Source organism: Jaculus jaculus, chromosome 1, assembly GCF_020740685.1.
Source record: "Jaculus jaculus isolate mJacJac1 chromosome 1, mJacJac1.mat.Y.cur, whole genome shotgun sequence".
Taxonomy (NCBI): domain Eukaryota; kingdom Metazoa; phylum Chordata; class Mammalia; order Rodentia; family Dipodidae; genus Jaculus; species Jaculus jaculus.
In genome coordinates, this window is record NC_059102.1 from 291,726,620 (window position 1) to 291,751,176 (window position 24,557).

The following is a 24,557-nucleotide window of genomic DNA, read 5'->3' on the forward strand; positions in this document are numbered from 1 at the left end:
GTAATCCATGCAAAATGAACTTTACAGTCAAAATACCAGTCCATTGAAAGAATTACAGGCAAATAATAAATATAAACCTTGAATAGTAAGCATTTAGCAATGTTGTTTCCTTTAATTTATAAACAATTCAATGTTTCAAAACCCTTTCAGAAGGCAGTTAAGATAGTCTCTATAATGTCTGAAAGTAAAACAAAAATCATGTCTTTCCATGTGTTTAGTTTTTGTATTTTTTGTGAAAGAATTAGACAGTAAGAAAAGCTCTCATAATTTTTTTTTTTCAAGAAAATCACACAAAGCCTGTATCATTCCCCTGGATCCACCTTCTCTTAGAATTGAATGACAAGTTTATCAGAACACTGGGGAATGATCTTGCATTATGCCCTGTAAAGTCCAGTTGAGCCACAAGGACCTAATTTTAAAAATTCATGCACCCTACAGCTCTAAAAAGCTTCATTATTCTGTCCTTTCTTTTCAACTTAGGATATAATAAACACTTCCAATGGGTTGTTAGTCATAACAACCTTACGAATTTGATAATATCACCATCATTTTATAAAATAACCCTAAAGATAAGAGGAGTTAGTATGTCTGATTCTCTAGAGCTGGTAAATGACACATTCTCATCTGATGTCAATCCTCAAGGTTAACAGGATACATTATAGTTACTGGTCTAAGAGAGTAACCAGGTAATAAATACCACCTGAGATGACTTCTTGTGATATGTGGATGTCTAGCATCTGCACAGTGCCTGGCATAAAGATTTATACTCAGTGCTCAGAGGGAATAAATAACTGGATATATGGTGGAAGTTGAAGAAATAAAGAACATTAGCTAGAGATATATGAAACAATCAAAGGATCCCAGGAAGCAGACATTTCTCAGTTGATGATGAATTCTTTAAATAAACTACTTGAGAATATTAAATTCTTCCTCTCAAGAACACACTAAACTCCTGACAATGCAAACACATCATTTTTTGCTTGTTAACCAACAGCAATGGAGGGAGGTGAGTGACTATATATGTTTGGGGGGGGGGAACTCCCAAAAGTAATTAGCTCATCTGAAAAAAGAAAAAAAGGGAGGGTGGTTATTTATCGATAACAGAGGAAACTTTCGGAGTAAATGAAAAGAAAATTGCAAGTCTTGTGTTTTAGAAAACGTTGGTGACTTTACACACACGTGGAGGTTAAGCATGAACAAACAATGGGGAAGGGCTTCCTGTGGACAGGGTATAAAGCTACCACAGGCTTTCTTTCAAACTTACCATGGACATTTAACTTAACAGACTGAGTCACATTTCCAGCAATATTTGTAGCAACACAAAGATACATCCCACTATCTGAAATGCGAGTTTCAGTGATCTTCATTGAGCCAGAAGGGAGGAATGTGTGCCTAAAAGAAAAACCCACATATCAGACCATAGAACATGAGAACTCAAACACCCTCTATGCAGCTGTACTTTAGTGTGAAATTACTGGGCTATAAGCTGTTTTTGAAACCATCTTCCTATCTGTAAAGTGTCTAGAAATAAAAAGCAGGAATTTCCATAAGCATCTTGCGACTGACAATTTTATAAATATAAAATTTGCTTTGTTCTACCTTTAAATATAACCCAATTGTCTAAAATTACCAAAAAAATTATACATCTCTCTCTGCTACAATAGTTTACAGCTATACAAAGCAAATGCAAATCTTTGAACTTACTTCAAACATTTTATGGTTTTTTGCAATGCTTCATAAAATACTTAGTGTGTTTCAATAAAGGCAAATGAAATTACATGCTTCCAACTATATTTAAAGTTTTTCTTCTTATCAAATCATAATACAGTGCATAAAACAGAACTACAAGGAAAATGTTACTACATTAAACTGTGCTAAAGTCTTTTGGGGGCAATGGAAAGGCTTCACAGACCTACCCTATCATGTTTTCTTACAAAACTGAGTCAAACAAAGTGTTCTCCCACTTCAGGATGCACGGGGGGATAAAGACTTAAGCACAGAGACCTCCAAAAAGAACTGCGCATGCATGAGAATGTAACGTGAGCACATGCAGCATTAGTGTACTATCAAGACACATATGGAAAGAGGCTGGAAATATAGATCATAAATGAAGTGCTTGCCTAGCATCACAAAGCCCCGGGTTAAAGTCTAGTTCCACACACAAGCAAACAAACAATAAGGAAAGGATGGGATATTCAAAATGATACTAGGCAGTTGTCTTTCCAAATGAGAAAGACTTACTAAATTATTGCTCTACCTAATATTATGTATAACATAAAAATCAGGTGGACTAACATTCAAAATATGAAAGACAAAACTTAAAAAAATCAAGTAATATTTTAAGAATTATGAATCTAACCTTCCTTCTACAAAAGATATAAGGGCAAATCTAATAAAGAGTAGGTTACTATGTTGAGCTTCTTAGGAATTTAAAACTTCTGTTCAACAAAACATACCGTTCCTAGATAAAACTAGTACACTAGAAATTTTATTTTCAATATATACAACAGAAAAAAAATGTTATCATGAACAAACACTAAAATTTTACACTCAGTAAGAAAAGGAAAGTCACCAGAAAATCATGAAGCAAATTCAAAGATAACAAAAATAACCAACAAACAGGTACAAGCATTCCCATCTCATTTGAAGTCTGTTCTGTGAAAATTAAACAATTACAACATTCCATTTCATGTCCACTGAAGAGCAAAAAAGGTTAAATCAGTCAATGTCATGTGTCCATTCGGAAGCAGCAAGTAGCCCACCTATCCCCTGTTGGGGCAGATAAAGGACTGTCACTGTTCTGAGGATCAATGTGACAATGTCTACAAGGCTGGGAACAGAAATTCTCCCTGACCAGAAAATGCAATTCTAGATACAGATCCTACAGAAATTTTGCATGCACATACCAAGAGACAGAAAGAATAAAACACAATGCCATCCACATATAGGGCAATGGATAGAAGGCATGTACACCATGCACAAGCTAGTTAAAATGAATGAAGTTAACTATATGTACAATAGTAAGCACATAATGACATAGTAAAGCAAGTAGTAGAATAATAATATACTATACATTAGAGTATAAAATTATAAAAAACCCACACAAAATAAAACTAAGCCAATACAATCATTTCCTATGTTACTTGGAGATATCATTGTGAAGCAAGTGTGTGGAAAAGGCAGAAAATAAACTTTGATTGGGGAAAGGACCAACAGAACTTCAATTTTTATAACTGAGTAATGTGCTATATTTTATTCAAAAAATTCAGTAAAATTATTCTTTCAAATAGTCAACTTATATAAAGTCATTTTTGTTATTTTTTCCACTACCTGTATTCAGTAGCTACAGTCGCATGGATCCATACCATTACAATTATATATCAACAAGTCTTAACAAATGATGAGTAGCCACTGGAATTGTTTTTGCACCAGGAAGTCTGGGCTGGATGTTGAGTTCAGATAGAAATTGAGACAGAGGATGTAAAATATACACTATCTTATGTAACTCTGCCAGAGAAGCATGATCTCCCTTCTAAAAAAAAAAAAAAAAAGATTCAAAGAGCCCCTTTGGGGAAAAAAAGAAACTGTTGCAAGTTTGGGTAAGCTTCACATGACCAAGATTTAAACTCATACCTGCATGGCAGCAAAAGATGTGTCCCTAAAGCTCTGGCATCTTTCTTGCTGTGTCACTTAGCCTGTACATTACATCATCTCAGCAGGCCTTTATTTGTGTAAGGGTTTAATAAAAAAGACTCACAAGACCATCTAATGAAAGTCAAGCCATAGATATCACAGCGCTTACTGTGTTTTACAGCTCTTCTGGGAGTATCAGAATGCTGTGTGCAACATGGGGTTGTGGGCTAGTGGAAACTGACACTGAAATCTGCTCCGTTTTAATAACTATCTTGTAAAATGCACCAGTGGGAATATGGCAAACATGAGACTTAACATATGTGACCTTAGAAATGATTTGGAAGATGTGTGTGTATGCGCGCGTGTGTGTGTATTGGTCAGTTGCACATGTGAATTAGCGCCATCAAAGTTAGGTGTTGGTACATCTGCAACCCTAAACCAGCCCTGTCCCCAAAGATGCCTCCCCGCATTGCCGTTCACCCCAGATCTCCTACCTTGGAGAGAAGGGTGAGATGAACTGGGTTTCTTTTGCCCAGGTAATGATGGGTGGGGGTGAGCTTTTCACCTCACAGGGAAGTGTCACCTCTTCCCCCGCCAGGACAGAGATCTCCACTGGCTTATCCTGAGACAGTCCTCGCTGGTCTCCAAATACTCTGGGCCTTACTAAAATAAATACACAGGATTTGGAAGGGAAATGGTCCATTGAAAACAAAGCACAGTTTAATTTACATTAAAATGTGGACTACTCATGTTCTTAAGTTAAATTACAAGATGTTTATTCCCAAATTTCAGAGCATATCTAAAACTTTCCACAGATACTTTTATGGTGACAGCTGCAAGGGAAATGAGGAGCCATCCTCCCTTTTCTGCACTCTGTGAAGAGGTCAACTGAAACACCCCCTCAGCCCGCCACAGGAAACGGCAATCCCCACACTGTTACCCAAGACATAATGCAGCCTTGGCTTCCACCTGAGTAACTACTGTTACCAAAAAGGGCTGGATATAAAAAAGCATTCTTGGGAAAACACCATAAAATGTTTCCAAAAGACTATGCAATTACTGTCTTTAAAATCAGAATCTAAGTACAGATGATTTGGGTTGGCTACAGTAGAAATGTTTGTATTTATGATAGAAACTTGGGGGATGGGTTCACTTTGGGGAACTGCTTTCAGGTATGGGTTCTCGAGAAGGAACTGAGAGTTCTGACACGGATAGGCAATGTCCAAGGCAAACTTCCTCTCCTTGGATCTCACCGTAGACGGTCAGCTGCACCTTTCTTTTGGCATAGCCAGCCGCGTTGGTGGCTGTGCAGATGTATTCTCCAGTCTCCTCGCCTCCCGGCGACACCACGTACAGACTTCCATCAGCTCCTGCAGAAAACTTGGCACTGCCAGTTGAAATCAGCTCTCCTTTCTATAAGCACAATAAAGGGTAAGAAGATATTTTTAAAGATAACAAAGGAACAGTTTCACACTTGGAAGAGGGAGAAAGAAAAATATCTGCAAGTAATGATAGATTATAAATCATTGGTTATTCATATAAAACTTAAGACAAATAAACATGATATTTCTCTATACCCAGGTGCCTTTACTGCAGAGCTGCCTAAAGAGAGAAGGGAATAACTATATAGCAATGGGTGGCACCATCAGTGCATATGCTAAGCCAGACTCGGTTGTGTTTTAAATGAATTAATGATATTAACAACCACAAGTTCATAAATAGAAATCGCCACACCTCCGTTTTGCAATTCAGTAAATAGAGTAGAGGAACAATACACAAAGCCAGACAGATATAGAGGTAGGCTAGACCCCCAGGGCCTTTGAGCCCAAATTCTTAAGTTCTGGGTTTGGTCATAGCACAAAGACCAACTGAAAAGACTTCATTTTCCTTAAAATGCATTAAGTTTCTATAAGAGGCCAGATCCTGTCCAGAGTAGGACTTAGCTTCCTCTCTGGACTGTGTGTCAGGAATATGAAAGTTTTATCCATTTTTGTTCATTTAGGTGTTAATGCCAACTTATCCATATTTCATAGATTTTTTTTTTTTTGTTTAGATGGATCAAATTAAAAGGCATGATGAAATACTCTGGTGGTACCACTCATTTTTCAAATACTGTATTATATTCCTCTGCCATCATTTAATATTGCTTATATTTGCAAGATTCAAATGAATTCACTGAAAGCACCCCACCTTCATGGCCACTTAAAAGTACTTTCCCTGCAAACAGGGTTTTCCACAGTACAAGAAAACCTGTGACAGCTGCGAGTCTTTGGCAGGGATACAAAGGGGAATAAGTGAGTATGTGTAGGTGTCTGACAGTCTTTCATCACACATGGAAAGGAACCTTCTAGAAGCCTGGGTGCAGCCACCTACCTGATGTGTGAAATATCAGTGACAGGACAATCAGCACTTCTGTGGGAAACGTGGGGTACCAGGAACAGTCCTGGGCACTTCCCATGTTGTAGCGCACCCTTCTTCCCTCTCCCCACCTCTCTCTCCTCAGCTGGCCCAGCTTCAGGGCAATTTTCATGGAAACCTGAGGCAGGCCATGCTTCTTAGAAGCAGGTCAGCCTCTGCTTTTCCCCGAGGCCAGGAAATGCAGGGGTGTGGATTCCTCTGTGAGGTGCGTGTACTGTCTTCTTATCTGTGTCCACCCTTCTGACAAGCATCTGCGTGGCTTCTTGGAGGGCATCTCTAGCACTGAAGCGTGTCCACCCAGTCACGCTGGACATCAGCTCACTTTAGTTTCCTGCCTTTCTGAGCCTCATTCCCTGGCTTTCCTGCTCAAGACTCCAGGACCCGCCAGCACTGCAGGTCGGAGCATGGCGCTACTGCATGCATCGTTTACCTTGGACCAGGTGATAGATGGCTTGGGAATTCCACTTGCTTTGCAAGGTAAAGTGATGGGAATGCCTTCGATTGTGCTGAGTATCTGCTGCCCATGCTGAATGGTTGGCAGGACTGCAGAGAAAAGCAGGATTCAGAATCTGAGCCCCTGATGGTTCCACTTAGCATCAAAAACTTAAAGTTGAACATTTCCAGTATCTATGAATGTTTGTGAAAGGAATGGCAGTTTAAAATTCCAACATTTCTTTTTCTGACAGAAATGTAGAAAAAAATTTCTGTAATGGAGTGTGCTAAACAAAAGAAATTTTAATACTATGATCTGGATATATTTAATAAAAGTTTTAAATTGGGTTGTAAGTGATGTCTAATAAGTGGACCTTCCTAAGAAAAATATGAAAGGACTGACGAATATTTATTTTCCACTTAAAGCTCAAAACAGAATTATATCTTATAAAACTGGAATTAAGCCGGGCGTGGTGGCGCACGTCTTTAATCCCAGCACTCGGGAGGCAGAGGTAGGAGGATCACCATGAGTTCAAGGCCACCCTGAGACTACATAGTTAATTCCAGGTCAGCCTGGACCAGGGTGAGACCCTACCTCGAAAAACCAAAAAAAAAAAAAAAAAAAAAAACTGGAATTAAGCATATATATGTATATGTATATATTTGAACATATATCTGATCACTGTCTATTGCCCATTGAGCTCAGAGAGTTGAGGTAAGCCCTTCTACAAATAAATGATCTGTTCCAGTGTATATTACATGTGTTTGTATATAAAAATCATGTCTTGGTTTACTAAATTTAACCAAGAAAAGGAGGATTTGATTTCTGTAAAAGAATTCAACAAAGTTTCAAGATTTTAGGAGCTTACACTTAAAATTCTAAAATAGAGGATTATAAAACAATATTTTTCAGTAAGAATAGCATGCCTTTGCCTTTGGAAAACAAGTGAAAAATTAATATTGGATGGTGCTAAAAGTAAAAAATGTGAGTCACTCCAGTTTGTGCATATCACAGTTAGAACCAGAGCATACAGAAATTATCAATACTCAATATTCTCAAGTAATGATTTTGATCAAAGAATCATACATGAGTGTTTTCTAACAGTACAAGGAACCCTATGAAAATATGATATATTCCAGACCTTTCCATGCATTTTCCTGGAAGATGAGACTAGAACTGCTCCCTGGAGCTCACTCACTCACCATGTCCCTCACTTAAGATCAGCATTTTCCAGAACTGTCATACTACCTTGGAGTAGAAGTTTGCTAGGACAAGAGATACCTTAGACCTCAGTGCAAAAATTCCTTAGAAGGCATAAGTTAGGCATCTTATATGCTCAGATTTTCCTATGTATGGCCTTACCCTTTAGCTAATGGCTTAAAGAATTTACATCAAATCTTAAGCCCTAAACAAGAGTGCCAGGCTATTCTTGGAAGCAAGAAATTTATTTTCTAGAACCACGGTTGTATAGATAACTACCAAACATGCTGTTACTTTCTGGCAACAAGAGGAACTAAGTCATTTTCTGAAACTCATATTCACTTTCAGAGCTTAAATAAAAGTGGCAAATTCAGGCACATTTAGGCTTGTTTTGAAACAATGACATCAGGGTATGGAAAGTTTCAGACTATGAAGCCATGTCAACCAATATAGCATGTTTCTCTGTTAGTTTCATGGGCCTTCAACCATTCTTTATTGAGCATCTCTATTGAAAGTGAATGTGTTGACAGGAAGAGGAATGAAAGAACAAACTGCTTGTTGACACACAGCAAAGGTATGACGAAGCTGCTGCATCTTTTGATCACTGGGTTAGTTTTTATTTTTCTCTCTCTTTTCTTTTAAACCATATTAACTACAATAGTTGCTCATTTTTAGACTATAATGGGCCAACAACTATGTAAAATGACCTGTTTGAATTAATAAAACTTTTTCATCCTGAATAATCACGTCATTGGTTTGTCTGTGTTTCCTCTGTTCTAGCAAATACAACTAATCCTCTCATTTCTTCACCTAAGTAAGGAGTTGGCTTTAGCATCCTCTCAACACACTCTCTAGGCAATCACTAAAAGCAAAAAGAGGTGGTAGGAGGGCATTCTTGAACTGGATTCTTAAACCAGTCCATTCAAGCAACCTCCAGGAAATCCATGGTCTTTCCTTCAGTACAAGAATACCCAATATGTCACTCTGCATTTACTCTTTGAGGCTGTAATTAATTTAAGGAGATTTTGGTATTTCTTAAAAATACTTTGAGAATGTCTTAAATGAATGGTGGCATAAACCTGAAAGAGCTGGGAGAAGTAAGTATACAAAAGGAGATGGTTTGCATTCAATGAAAATTTCAGCAGACAAAACAGAATTTGCAAACTGGTAGATTATCCAATTCATGTTCTAAATAAAGAATGAGTCAATGAAAATGAAAACTAAGCATGCCACTTTCTTTTCTAAGATATTCAGTCCAGTACACAAAGTTATTTTTAATATTACATTATAAAAACAATGTTGCAAGGATCTAAAGGAAATATCCAAGAAAGTTATGAAATTTTCTTAAATGATAATGCTGCTTCTTTATTGGAATGTAAGAAAAAAATTGTAACTGTTAGTCATGAATGGAAAAACGTTTGCCTCTGGACTTTCTTATTTGTGACCTTTAAGTTATTCAGCATGTAGGAAGACTGGAGCACAGGAGGTGACCTTTAGAAAGGCTTAAGCCATTTTTAGCTCAAACACAAAGGGGTCATTAGTAAGGACATGCTTATTGCACAATCCAAAAAAAAAAAAAAAAAAAAAAAAAGCAATTTGGATGGTTCATTAAGTTCAGCTTGCTTGAAATTAAAATGTATTTTTAAACATGATTCTTTCAGGGCTGAGTTCACTTTTATCAATTAAGAAACCACTTACAAAAGCCCTTAGCCAGACCCAGCTGTTGACTCCCCAGAATGTCATTTTGTGCACATAGGGAAGGGAAATCTGGAAACAGCATTAACCATGCAGATATTGTTCCAGAAATATAAAATAACAATTAGGAGAAATTTTCAGTTGTAGTAATTAGAGAACAGAGTTATTTGATTAAAACCTATGAACGCCATCTTACCTAGGTTTGGAAACCATATATGTTGTGGCCCTGGCTTACCATGCACAGCTACAGAAGTAGTTTTGTTAACACGCCCAGCAACATTACTGGCCACACAAGTGTATTCTCCCTCATCCTGAAGCCGAACTCTTTCGATATGGAGGCTCCCGTCACTGCGCACAGTGATGTAAGGATTTTGAACCAACTTAAAGGAACAACAAAAAAACTCATATTTAATTTAAAAAATAACCAGTTTTCCAAGCCAAAACCAAATCTGCTTTTTCCCTCAACTTTAAATAGCTTATAAAATAACAAGATATTTCAACACTGTTGGTTAAAAAATGATGAACCTAAAATGTTTCCAGGAATATATTAATCATATTCAGTCCTGTTATGCCTCTAAAAATTATACCTACTACTAGATATCAGAGAGTTATGTACATACATGAAAAAGTAAAGATAGAGATAGAGAGTCTTGTTTTTTTTTTTTTACATAGATTATTTTATTTGTTTCTAACCACATATCTGTGAGTGAGGTAATATAGTAATATTAGGTTTAAAGAAAGAGACTCTGGAAAAGGTATGACCTGAAGGTAATGAGTTCTCCCTTTGTGCTGTGACAGTGGGACCAACCATAAAACCCACTGGGTTTCAAATAGTATTTGGGGGTGTGGTGCATGCTTACAGATGGACATACTGTGTATTAACTAAACAGGAGCTGTCTCTACCCATATCCAAATTCCTGCCCTTCTCACAGTCACCACTGGAATCAATTTGAGATGGAGGCAAATGGTAGGCAGTCTGTGTCTTGGAAGAGGGTTTAGGGAGGAAGATAGAGAGATATGTAGCTCATCAATGCTCAGAGCATATTTAGAAGTAAGAGATGAGGCAACTAGAGAAGGTAATGGGTTTAAGGACTGAATCCTATGAATTACACAGCCTCAGGCTAGGGGTATAAAAAGAACAATATTAAACCTAGAACTCAAGTCATCAGAGAGTATTAACTATGCTATTGAGATACCACTTGTTTTAAGCCTCTGTAAATTTTGTCAATTAGGACTCAAATTTCATGAATAATTTTTATGTTTGGTTTCCCAAGACCTCATTACCATTAGCATGCTCTTTGATTTCTTCATGGACATTTACCCAAACCAATGGGTAGTGATTCAATGTCAGCAACCCCCCCCTTGTCAGCTGACAGATGTAAATTGCAGCAGACACTGCAAGCTTTAGAAATCATGTCAGAGGAGGCGGTACCCATGAAACTTAAAAGTGATGGGGTCTAAATCTGTTCCACTTATGTCAGATATACACAGATGATATTAACACTCAAGGAAACCATTTTATCTGGGCCCTTGTCTTTCTAGGAGGCAAGATCATTTCCTCAGGATCCTACACGGAAATCAATAAGCTTGCAATTCTTTAAGTGAACTCAGTCACTTCTAATAGGCACTTCAAGAAAACAGTGGGTCTTGACATTTAAGAAGGTAGAAGGGAGGTCGCTCTGAGCTGACACATAAAAGTATTAGTAGAGAAGTATCACAAAACAGAAGAATTACCCACAAACTTTTCTAACTAAAAGTTACACAGTAAAATCAATGACATATAGTTCATCCTAAAAGATATTTAATCATCATAAGAATAAATATATAAAATGAAAAGATTTTAGAGGAGGAAAACATTTCATAATGCCCTGCAAAACAGAATGTAAAATACTTAAATGCAATGGATAAATTACTAGCTTCAATTTTTACAGATTCTGGAGTTTATTAATAACATTTAATTTAAAGTCATGAAAACTGTACCACTGATTTTTTCTAATTTTTCTTAATTTTAAGTAATATGAGTGACACAATTTTGAACACTTAAAACATGTTTCATGTTTATTAAACTGACATTTCAGTACTTAAAATAGTTTTCTGTGGTACTAAAAAAATAAATACAGATACATGCATTTGAAAAGGTCTCACCGTGACTAACTTCTTCATCCACCGCCGTTCTGGGATGGGATTTCCCGCCAGGAGAGTGCACGGCAGAGTAAGCTGCTGTCCTTCGATAACGCTGGCCACTGAAGGGCTGATTCCAATAAGTGGGGCCACTAGATCAGAGAAAGCACTTTAAGCTATTGAATCCACAAGAAAGTCAACCTACATTATAGGTAAGATAACTACAAATTATGCTATTAAAGTTTTCGGGGGCACATTTTAAAATGAAAATGGGCATGAATTTTCAGGAAGAGGTAAAGGTCCCTCAAAGCAGAAAGAACAGTGTATAATCATGGGGAGTCAATGTTGATACATGTGAGGCCAGAAATGTTATGGCTACATACTTGCAATGTTCTCAATGGAAAAAGAGAGCTACTGGAAGCATTTGTAAAACACTATTTGTGGTGTGTGTGTGTTCACATTTAACCTTGAATCATTTTATATATTTATTTTATATATTTATATTGACCTTTCTACTCTTCAACTAGAAGCTGAGGAGCTTGGAGAAGACATCAAAGTTATTTGGAGTTATAATATTACAAAATGCAAAATGGTATAGGGGAGAAAAGCCTTTGTTTGGAAGTGTCATTTTAAGGATGTCATGAAAGTGCTCATTGATTTTGTTTTTCAAAGTAAATCTGAGTTTATTTAAGGATGACTCATGAATCTGTGGATTTTGAGGAACATCTTGTGTAGACCTTTAACAGATCTTACCAAGTCCTGTCACTGTTATCGTTGCCTGTGACTGGATCTTTCCAAACTGGTTTTCAGCTTCACAGATATAGGTTCCTTTATCACTCGCCCATAAGTCTAAAATGAAGAACTTATTTATTCATTCAATACTACTAGGAAACCCTGGCTAGGTGCCAGACACAGCACTGAGATCTCTGGAGGAAAATCTTGGTTCTGCATTCTAGTCATTCTCGTTCTAGGGAGGAGACACACAGCAAGCACATTGCACCACACCAAGCTATAAGGCCTTCACACAATGCGCTGCCAAAGCACAGAGAGAGCAGTGACGTAAGTGGACAGTGAGAGGCTCACAGCAGAGGATACCCCTGAGCTGTACTTTGGAGTGGATGGAGGGCAGGAAGGGCAGTCCTATCCTAATGACCACAAAGCAGAAGCACAGCTTGAAAATACTAGCCTGTTCAAAGAATGGAGAACTGTGCCACCTTGGAGCACTTTTGATATTTGAAGGGAGATTGTACTGTTGCTCCAATAATTGTCAAATTGGCAGTGTTGGACAAAAACTAGAGAGCCAAATTACAAGATAGATTCATGGAAGAACATTATCCCCAATCTGGCAAAATTCTGAAGGTCCCACTGGAAATCCATGGAATATATATATATATATATATATATATATATATATATATATATATATATACACTTAATTTGGAAAAGCTTATTTACTATTTTGCAAAGACTGCTCCATCAGTATAGAGTTTGAATCATCAATCCCATAGTCTGCATCAATCTGCATTTGAGCTGTGGGACCCTGCAAGGGTATTTACATATTGCTTTACGTGTTACTTAATATAAATTGCCTTCTCTCATTTTCCATTGTACAATGTTTTGGATATAATTTTGGTGATGTAGGTGGAACAAATATATAAAATTGTTTTCCCAATCAAGAAAGAGTATAAGAGCAGTTAAGTGGCTATGTAGAATCTCAGGAGGCTGATTCTGAAGCCTGTGCTAAACAATGTGGCTGCTTTTCTTTGGTGAGCAATAGGGAAGCCAAGAGAAGACTTTATAAAGGCAGATGACTGTAATCTTACAAATAGTATCACCAAAACAAGTCCAGTTGGATCTACTGTTAAAATTTAAATGTATACATATGCATAAAATAAAGAACCTGACATGCTGGCACATTTGGCATGATCCCAAAGCTCAGAAAGCTGAGGCAGGAGGATTAAGAGTCCAAGGCCAGACTGGGCTACATGTTGAGAACTAGTCTCAAAAATATAAGGACCACAGAGATGGCTCAGTGGATAAGGAGCTTGCCACACAAGTATGAGTACCTGTGTTCAGATCCTCAGGACCCATGTAAGGCTGGGCACCTGTAATCTCAGTGCACCTATAGCAAGAAGTGACACAAAGACAAGAGAATCAGAAAGCTCTCAGGGCTGCTAGCCTGGCAAACAGAATGGTAAGCAATGAGAGATGTTGTCTCAAATAAGTAGAAGGCAAGGACAGATACCTAAAGCTGTCCTCTAACTTCCACATGCATGCCAAGGCATGTGTCCCCACACTCATACACACAACACATCATAAACTCACCAAAAAGTTACACGAAGCAAAAATAATATATGTGCATATATTTCTTTCAACCTACTTGAGATAAAGAGAGCTCCTGTTTTTAGTTGGCTGGCAGAACTAACTGAAAAAGATCTTGAGAAAACAGGTATGTTGTCCAATCTCCGCCATTTGATCTTTGGTTCTGGATAACCCTGAACATAACAAGGTAATGTCATATTTGAGCCAATTTCCACGGACACATCAGCAGGTTCTTGTATGAAAACAGGAGGGGCTAGAAGATAGAAAACACAAAAGTCACTGGTGTGCAAACACATTACATTGTCAGCAGACTGAATTCCTCATATAAATCTATGCTTCAGTTAGTTTTGTCTGACATAGAAACAACAGGTATGTCCTTTTCACTTTATAAATGGACAGATACACATAGAAGTCATTTCATTCATCACTTGTAGATGACATAAAGACCATCTTAAGAGATTCATTATCAAAATTAGTTTTAAATTTTGATACATGTTATAACTAATCAAATCTTAAGACTCTCTTCTAAATCAGTTGGCCTTATAACATTATATGAGATTTTTGGTAGTTTTCAAAATGTTTCTGGCTTAATTTTTAAATGAACTTGATTTATACCAAAATTTTTATTTTGCTCTCCTTATTTGACAAGCTAACATTATTTATTACTAAATTATAACCATTTTGAATATATTCTTGGGGGCTGGAGAGATGGCTTAGCAGTTAAGGCACTTGCCTACAAAGCCAAAGGACCTTGGTTCAATTCCCCAGGATCCACGTAAGCCAGATGCACAAGGTGGCACAAACATTTGGAGTTCATTTGCAGTGGTTGGAAGCCTTGGTGCTCCCATTCTCTCTCTCTCTCTCTCTCTCTCTCTCTCTCTCTCTCTCTTTCTCCCTCTCTCAAATAAATAAACAAAAATAAAAAATATTTAAAATATATATATTCTATTTTTATTCTTTGTATTACATAGTTTTTGAGTTAGAAAAATTTAAATTTAAGATAAATAAGTTAGGGTAAAAGTATTTGATAATGGAAGAATCATGCTTAACATCTTAAGCAGAGTTGAGACAGACTTCATAATTCAGAAATTATAGAGGTCTATAGAATTCTGTATTGTTTATGAAGCTAAAGAAACTTTAAAAAAGGAAGATAAGCATACATTAGAGGTACATCTAGAAAACATGGAATGAAATATAGGGAGGATGCTGTCAGCAGAGACTAATAAATGAGGCTCCCAATATATCTTAGAAACTTGTGAACAGTGATTCTTGAGACACCAGGAAAAGAGAAGTACACAGGGTCCCACTGGAAGCAATGGAAGAAACTGGCTTACATAAGACTAAGAGAAGGTACAGCATAAACTTAAGTCCTGGTTAGTAATGACAATATCACTTTCAAAGCCAAGGATTTTGTCAAGTGATTTTCCATATTTTAAGTAATCTTAATTAACTGCAACTTGGACAGTTAATTTATTGTCACATAGAGTTGAATTATAAAGGTAGGATTAAAAACTTGGTTTGTACTTCAGAGCCACAATTCTCTGTCATGTATCAGTCTTCTCTTCTTTATACAGCATTAATTGTAGAGGGCCATATTGTTTAGCAGGCTTATTTAGAAGTCATCAAGGTCTTAGCAGTTAAGCCATCTTAACTTGCCTATGAAACCTAAGAACCCATGTTTGACTCCCCAGATCCCACAAAAAACAGACCCATAAGGTCACTCATGCACACAAGGTGGCACACACTCTAGAGTTCAATTGACTAGCTAGAGACCCTGGTGTGCCAATTCTCTCTCTCTCTCATTAAAAAATGTCATCAAAATGCTTCCTTGGGCTGCAGAGGTGGCTTATCAGTTAAGACACTTGCCTGCAAAGCCAAAGGACAAAGGTTCGATTCCCCAGGACCCACATAAGCCAGTTGCACAAGGTGGTGCATGCATCTGGAGTTTGTTTGCAGTGGCTGGAGGCCCTGGCACACTTGTTCTCTCTCTCTCTGTGTCTCTCTTCTTTCTCTTTCTCTGCTTGCAAATTAAGTGAATAAAAATAAAATTAAAAATTAATAAGTAAACAAATGTTTTCTCTGTCTGCTTCTTTCTCTCTCTATCTCAAATAAATAAATAAAAATTTAAAGAGCCATCATAGCAGATGAGTGACTAGTTGGAAAGAACTGGAAAGAATGAGTTTGGTGAAAGACAGTATTGGAAGGGTACTATGATCAAATTATACTATGTTTCTCAATGAAAATTATCAATTAAAAATGACTACATAGGTCACTTCCTTATCACACTACTGGAGCTTGGGTATATAGCTATCGCTAAGTGACATTAGTGCTTTTTGAGTCTTGAAAGGATGTCCACTTACTCTACAGGCTCATAGACCATTACTTTTCTGAATAAAACCTACTCTGGGCAATTACATTTCATTTATAATGGCAGCTAACATAGTACTTTGTGCATTGTATGCAACTGCTAGATATTTGTGAATGAATTATTGGATTCATTCCGTAGAATCCAGTGTCTGTGTGTCTGTGCACCTAAGTATATATAACAATAATGGCAATCTTAACCTAGTACTTTTGAACTTTTACAGGAAACTTGGAAAATTTTAGAAGTCCTCTTATGGATTTATTGAATCTAAAAAATTAAGTACTAAAACTGAAAAAATCACTTTACAAATAAAGTGATGTAGCTATGTTTAATGTTTACTTTATATATATATAGAAATTTGACTTCTAAAGTAACAGATAAACAAACATATTTTCAATATGGTTTATCAAGCAACTCATTTTTTGTCCTGTCTGAAAACCTAGTTATTTTATTTATTGTAAAACTGGTAGCATTGCTAAGAAATGGAGGCTAAGCTTAACAGTCTCAAGGTATGTTAATCTCAGAATCTGAGCAGTTAAATATAGCAATAGACAGAAAATATTTTTAAAGATTTATTTATTAGAGAGAGAGAGAGAATGTTCCAGCCACTGCAAAGGAACTCCAGATGCATGTGCCACCAGGTGCATCTGGCTTACATATGACCTGCAGAATCAAACCTGGGTTCTTAGGCTTTGTAGGCAGTCACCTTAACCACTAAGCCACCTCTCCAGCCCAGAAAATAATTAAAAACAAAAAGGCATTTGGAAGTCTGTAGTCCACCAACCACTTAGTGTACAGGATCCACGCTACTAATACATCAAAACATTGACATCACAGAAAACAGAGATAAGCTAGAATGCTCAGAAGCAGGTGAGAAAACCTGGAATACAAACATAAGAAAACATGTGTTGTGCCCACAAAACAGTCAGGACAACTGGGGGCAGGAGAAAGTGCAATCCTTTTAAATTACAGGGAAAACCATTAGTTACTTTCTTCTTGCTGAGACAAAATATATGACCAAAAGTAATTTCCACGAAGAAAGCATGTGCTTTGGTTACATTCTGAGGCGCAGTGGTGGGGCTTGAGGAGACTGGTTCCAGTCAGTGCACCCCGAGCAAACAGAGGGATGAATGCTGGGGCCAACCAGCTCTTCCCTTTTCCTACCGACCGGAGCCCATGGAATGGTGCCATTCACAATTAAGGTGAGCACTCCAACTGCAATTAACCTAATTAACATAATCTCTCAGGGGCCATTCCCAGACGCTAGTTTTCCAGGTGATTCTAGGTCATCTGAGGCTGACAGCCAGTATAAACCATCACAAACCCTGTTAATCAAATTATACAATCCAGCTATTTTTACCCTGCCCTACCGCGCCTTGCCCGGGGACGTGACTCCTCGTCTCCTTTCAACTTAGGCAAGTCTCCCGGCAGGTCTAGCAGGTAGGAGTTTGGTTCCCACTGCAGCCAGCAAGACCATGATGCTGAGCCAGGCTGCCAGCAAGCAGGCGGAACGGCAATGATAGGGCCTGCAGCCTCAAAGACAATGGCAGCTCGGCTGAAAACTCTCATTCAAAAAAGACACTTAAAAAGGTGGTGGTAGTGGAACAAAATGGTTTATTCGTGAACATTGCTTTGGAACATTTAGGAGCAGTTGCCGCCTCATGAGGCACACCCCCCTATTCACACTGGTGAGAACCCATTTGAAGGCGCTACATGTGAAATGCACTTTATCCAGAAGTACCACCTGGAACAGCACAAGCATGCGCAGTGGTGAAAAACCTTGCCTGTGTGAACTGTGTCATCACTGTCTTTCCAGGACAGATCAATTACTCAGACACAAGCGGATATGCCAAGGATGACAACCCAAGACTTCCAACAGACAGTTTTCTTTATAGGTGCCAGGGGCCCTGGGTGATGGGAACGATCAGAAGAATCTACTGTTCTAGATGTTGACACTCCATCTGAAGGGCTTCAGAACCTGTACTTTGGGCCTTGGATCCACTGTGGGCCCTTGCAAGCGGGAGCTGTCATTGTGAGGTGAGCCAGCCCCTTTCCTGTTAGAGTGCTGGGGCTGGTACTGTCATTCAACCCCGGGAAGAAGAATGCATTTAAAGGTATCCTAAGAGTGCCTTTGGAAGTAAAAGCCTGGCCTCTCTGCTAACTGCAGGTGGTATGTTTGGGTAGAGGGCTGCACGGGTAACCTATGTCCCTGTATGTATGAATGTGTGTACTAGGACACAGTGGCCCTGCAGACCTTGACTTCCTGCCTGGATGGGCCCCGAGCAGGAAGAAACTCCTGTGTATACCCATGCTCCAACCAGCACCACCACGCCATGGCCTAAGTGGGAAGCAGGCAGCTGGTCCAGTTCTCTCAGGGGCAGCAGATGCAGGAGAGACAAGCTAAAGTGTGAGGAGCAGCTGACCCCCAGCCCCCGCAAAGGCTCAGAAGACACACGTGTACCCCAGAGAAGCCATATACAGTGGCAAAGACTCCTGGTGCAGATGGCCCACCCTCCATTGCTAGGGTGGAGTCTAGCATTGGACGCATGCCTCAGGTGCAAGTTAAGTGAGAGGGAATGGAGACAGGGCAGCTGCTCAGAGACCTAGATGTGAGCTTAGGGGACCGGGAAAGAGTACTGTTAGTTCACGGATGTGTTACTGCACCAGCCCTGCCCTTCCCAGAGCCTCGTCTTTTCGGTTCATACCCCAGCAGCCTCTTGTCATCACTTAGCTACTGACATGTCCCCTGGCTAGACATTGGAGGGTTACATGAGCAGAGACAGGCCCACCACAGCATCTAACTCCCCCAGATGCACACTACCTCTGCTGTGATCCTGGGACTTTTATCTCCAGTACCCCTCCTACAGCTTTCTTTTAAAAATACTTATTGGCTATGGGGACTGGACTATTAAATGAATAGGATCACTTTTGAATGTTAATTTTTATAATGTAAGCTTGTACCTTTTTACCATTCAAGAGTAGTGTATGTTCCTTTGTGATATATTAAAATACTTAAATAAAAAGAATGAGGTTTTTCTAAAAAGAAATATATATAATCAAAATTTCTGCAAAGAAAGATCATAAAAACATGTTCAGATAAATGAACCCTAAGATAGCTCAGCAGTAGCAGGTGACATGCGGTGGCATATGTTTTAGAATGATGAACGATGCTGGAAGGAATTTCTTTCTACAAAAGGAGCAGAAGTATCAGACATGCCAAATCAGTAATCAAATGTAAAACACTATGCTTCATTGTTTCTCATTTTACTTAAAAGACAGCCAATTGTTTACCATGAAAATAGCAACATTGGGTATGGTTTAAAATATATGTGGAAAGGAAAAGACGTATAACAATCATACAGGGTGGGGAGGGGTAAATGAAATAAAAAATCACAAAAATTACAAAATTGTAAGGGGATTACATTTGTGACTAGCGTTTTTAACAAATATTTTATTAGCCAGGCATGGTGGCGTATGCCTTTAATCCCAGCACTTGGGAGGCAGAGGTAGGGGGATCACCATGAATTCCAGGCTTCCCTGAGACTGCATAGTGAATTCCACGTCAGCCTGAGCTAGAGTGAAACCCTACCTTGAAAAACCAATATATATATTTGAGAGAGAGCAAGAGAAAGAGAAAGAGACAGATAGAGAGAAAGAGAGAAAGGGCGTGTCAGGGCCTCTAGCCACTGCAAATGAATTCCAGATTTATATGCCCCCTTGTATATCTGGCTTACTTGGGTCCTGGGGAATTGAACCAGGGTCTTTAGGCTTTGCAGGCAAATGCCTTAGCCTCTAAGTCATTTCCCGAGCCCTGTGACTAGAATTTTAAGATGCATGATTTCCTTAAGTATAATTTATACTTCAATAAAGTAGCTACAGTTTGGCTCTTAAAAAAAAAAAAACAATATGGGATAATATCATTCCCTATCATGACGTTAAAAGAGATGCTCCTTACTATCTCTGTAGCGTACAATAACCACCTAGATATTAACTATCATCAAACATAAACATTATGTTCATGAGGTGGCTCTGGGAACAGTGTCAAGCACAAAAGTAACAGGAGCACCCAGTCAGGGAACATGTGCATTAGACTCTGAAAAGAAGGCCAATGAGAACAGCAGGCCCAGGATAGGCAGCCAAGACCACATCCATGACAAGCACGCCTCCAAGTGGAAGGAGTTCCTAACACAGCCACGAAGCCTCGCAGGCACATCTTCCTTCTGAGTGTGGCCAGCTAGCCTTCGTGAGCTGCACGGGGGGCTGGCGAAGAGCTTAGAAAACTAGAAAAGCAGCAGTGAGGGGCCCACACTATGCCATGCTGCTTGCACAGCGGAGTCAGTGTTACTTTGATTAAGTTCCCATTAAGGGATGACCTTTATTAGCCATGTAGCATTTAATAGTTACTATTATCAAACATAAGTATTATAGAGCTCCTTTACCAAATCTTTGTCCTGGAGTTCAATATATCTAAGTCAATTTCAGTCTTGGCCTTTTTGTACAGTCTTTTAGAATAATGCTTGAGCCTTGATGACCCCTTACCCATCTGTGTGCCAACACATTAACATCTACACAGGGTGAATGCCATAGCAAAGCTCTGTGGCCACTTACAGATAAATGAGGCTACATGTGCATATGTTTTTGAAAATATAAGCCGAGCATGGTGGCACACGCCTATTCCAGCACTCAGGAGGCAGAGGTAGGAGGATCACTGTGAGTTCAATGCCACCTTGAGACTAATAGTGAATTCCAGGTCAGCCTGAGCTAGAGTGAAACCCTACCTCAAAAAACCAAAAAAAGAAAAAGAAAATATAAAAATCATAAATCAGCCATCTTACTCTAGACATAATTCCTTAAAATTACTTTAGCTCCTCTAGAGACATTAAAAATATGTTCCCTCCACAGCAATTCCTGCATTAGATCACAAAGCTTTTCTTCCCTAAAGTGACTAGACACATCATTTTGGCTCCATTAAACCATAATGTACTAAACCAGTCTTAAGATTCAAGCCCTGTGTGGCATGGAATGCTTAAAAAAAAATAAAAAAAAAACAGACAGAAAGAAGGGAAGAAACAAACAAAGAAACAAAGAAGGAAGGAAATAGAAAAACACTGCTGCCAGGCAAGCCTTCTGTATGATGTTTCCAATCTTCTCATCTTCCGAATGACTTCACAATCCACAACCCCTTTTGACAAAGGACAAAAAGCCATGGTAAATTTCCCTGTTGACCTGAAAAGTCTATCTTAAGGCCATGATAATGAGAAACAGGAAAAGGCCATTCACTACAATAAGCTAGAACTCAAGAGCAATTTTAAACAGTCTTTTGGACTTTTTTGTTTCTTCGTTTTGATCTAGCATTGCTGTTGGGAGGTATAGGCCCACAAAAACAACCTGCAAGCCCAAATAACTACATGATGTGGATAAAAGCATGTTTTGTTCTTAAGTCATAGGCTACTTAAACTTATGTCCAATCGTTCTGGAACTCAAATGAGTAATTTTATGCCCTAGTAAACTTAGTACTTAACTTGTTTCAAGCCCTGACTAAAACGAAGTTAAACTAAATGTATGAGGTTCATATTAAAACCCAATGCCTAATCTTAAATACTGTGTCCTTTTACGTAGGCATTTCTATATAATTTTCAGGACTCAAAGAAATAAACTAATTGCTTTATGGTGAAGTTAATGTCCACACACTAGAAATGTGGCATGTTAGGCAGCTTCGTAGGTAATAGTTGGAATGCTGTGTTATAGGTGATCATATTGCATTTCCTCTTTTCCATATGCCTGTGATATAGATGCTATGCATCTTTTTAAGATAAGTAAAGTCAGGTAGACAACTCCTTTCCTCTCCAGACTATTTTCTTTACCATTGCACAAATTCTGGAGAAAATGTTCTTGCTTTTAAAGCTAGCTGTGACAACTACAATCATCACCATTGCTGTGATTTGTGTGTTTTGGGGCATGCACACACTATGTCTGCTAGCATATGTAGTCCTTGTGGACAGAAAAGTCTAATCAGACTTTATGAGCCTCGTGGAGAACTATCTAGTGGAGGACAAAGAGTAGTTAAGGCACAACAACTTCAGTGCTGGGTTATTTGGCAACTGTTAGCAATGGACCAAGTTACAGTAAACAAAAAGTTTCTGTCAATGGCTCAATCAGAATAAATACTGGAATAAAAGTTGAGAATATCTTTGTTTTAGAAAGGGTCATGGAAAGTGAGGGTCTTGAGGGCAAGCAGAGATACATCAAACTTCAGTTCAGTTCAGAATGAAGCATAAATAGCAAACATGGAGGTTTCCTGATCAAGCTATGTTGACTCCTCCGTACTGTCAACTTGATGGGATTATTCACTCACCTAGGAGATACACCTCTGGGTTTGTCTGTGAGAGTGTTTCCAGAGAGGTGTAATTAAGAAGGGAAGCCCCACCTTGAATGTGGGAAGTACCATCCCACTCTTACAAAATTGAGACCCAGAATGAATATAGAGTACACTGTGCACACAGTGATTCCAGTCCGAATCCCAGAGCATTTCTCTTAACAGCAGCAGAGTTTAGTTAAGGCACAGAAATCTTGCCCTGCTCTGGAGAGACTCTATGGTGGCCTTTGTGCTCATTTCCAGCTTTCTCATTCAGTTTCCAGGACATATTAACCATGAATGAAAGTGTTCAACAAAAGACCCAGGGAGAAAAGACCTCAAGATGATACAAGTCCCTCAAGAGAGAAAGGAATTCAGTTTATGCAGAACAAAATCTCAAGCATAGAAGGCCATATTTTTCACTTAACAGCCTAAGTTAACAGAACTGAAGCACCCTTAAAAACCTGTATTTTCTGAACTTTTGTTTAAAAAAGCAGTTTGGGCATTAAGAATCCCATAAAAGAATTTAATGCAATTTATTGCAAATCTGTATGTTTAAAAATATTCAAATATTTTTATCTGTTAAAATTAAGCTGTCAGGTTTTTTCCACTCAAAATGAACTGTGGTTTATTTCAAGTTCTAGTATACTGTATAACATTTATTATTATTATTATTATTATTATTATTATTATTATCATTACTATGATTTTTTGAGGTAGGGTCTTGCTGTAGCCCAGGCTGACCTGGAATTCACTGTGTAGTCTCAGAACTCATGAGTAATCCTCCTACCTCTGCCTCCCAAGTGCTGGGATTAAAAGTGTGCACCACCATGCCTGGCAAAGATTATGTTTTTAAAGGGATGTGAAACAAAGAAAGAGAAGCAAACCTTTTGAGTAAAACAAGTAGATTTGTCACACACACACATTCTATTTTTCCATGGTGACTGACATTTACTGGTAGTGTAAAGTGACCCTCTATGACACGACTTGTCTCCAAATTTCTCTGACATAGTCATTCCTACTTGCTTTTAATTTTTTTCTAGCAGTTAGTAGTCCTTTCACAAACTGAGGAGCAATTGTTAATGAATTTGAATGAAATAAAGTAAAAGCACCATCTATTAACTTTGCTCTCACCAACATCTCCAAATTATGGACTAGGGCCAAAGTCTAATTTCGGGCCTCCACATGTTAATACTTAGAAATTTGATTGCAGGGTGAATAACCCCTGATAGGAAAATGACTATATAATATACTAGTAAAGCCTATAGTCTCTTAGGTGGGATAGCTTGAGGTCAAAACCCAGTCTCTCCCTCCCTAGCTCTGTAACCCTGACCAAGCTGCTTAGCCTTTGGAAGCCTGACATTCCTCACCTGTAAAACAGACACCATTGTAGCATCTTTCCTCTAGGGCTGTGAAGCTTCCATAAGATACCCATGAAGCATTCTCAGCACACTGACGGAACACAGAAAGCACCTGGTACTTACCAGCTACCATTGCTACATTAGCAAAGTGAAGTGCACCCTCTAATATTGCCATTCTGACAGATATGTCCCCAAAAATTGTTTCATAGTTATTCCACATGCAAATACAGTGCACAGTTCCTGAAAAACAAATTGGTTTATCAGATTCAAATGCTTACAGCCAACATCCAGCGTTATCCTGCCAGTTGCTCTGCCAGCATCATTGATGGCCACACAGGTATAGTCGCCAGCATCCAGATCTTGTGTTTCTTGAATCTTCAAAAGGCCCAAGAGAGGGTCAATAGTGAGGAATGTGGAGGGCTTTAACTCAAGATCTCCTAAGTCCAAACAAAGGGAATGACATTAAGCAATCAAGTACGTACATTTGGTGACTCACAGTCATTTTTTATTTCAAGACTTCAGAATAAGGCTGATTGCAAAGTTGCTAAACACAAGTGTCTTATACAACACAGAGACGTTACTTTCTATAGTTTAAAACTGGCCCTGTAATGAACCATATGCAAGTATGTCTTTCTATCTGTACATGTGTCTAAA

At 38.5% G+C, this 24,557-nt stretch overlaps 1 protein-coding gene and 1 pseudogene across 3 annotated transcripts in view; one reads left to right on the forward strand and one right to left on the reverse strand.

Moving 5' to 3' along the window:
• Hmcn1 (hemicentin 1) overlaps nt 1-24,557 on the reverse strand; it is a 453,131-nt gene that overhangs the window by 190,729 nt on the left and 237,845 nt on the right. For 2 of the 3 annotated variants that reach the window (XM_045142294.1, XM_045142284.1), the window contains exons 15-23: nt 24,182-24,340; nt 13,881-14,075; nt 12,254-12,349; nt 11,525-11,652; nt 9,576-9,759; nt 6,482-6,594; nt 4,887-5,046; nt 4,128-4,296; nt 1,265-1,392 (exon numbers count right to left, since the gene is read on the reverse strand). In XM_045142294.1, coding sequence (XP_044998229.1) covers nt 1,265-1,392; nt 4,128-4,296; nt 4,887-5,046; nt 6,482-6,594; nt 9,576-9,759; nt 11,525-11,652; nt 12,254-12,349; nt 13,881-14,075; nt 24,182-24,340 — 1,332 coding nt within the window. The remainder of the gene's footprint in view (nt 1-1,264; nt 1,393-4,127; nt 4,297-4,886; nt 5,047-6,481; nt 6,595-9,575; nt 9,760-11,524; nt 11,653-12,253; nt 12,350-13,880; nt 14,076-24,181; nt 24,341-24,557) is intronic. The other variant, XM_045142289.1, reaches the window with a different exon arrangement.
• Nucleotides 16,670-18,082, forward strand: LOC123454847 (annotated as a pseudogene).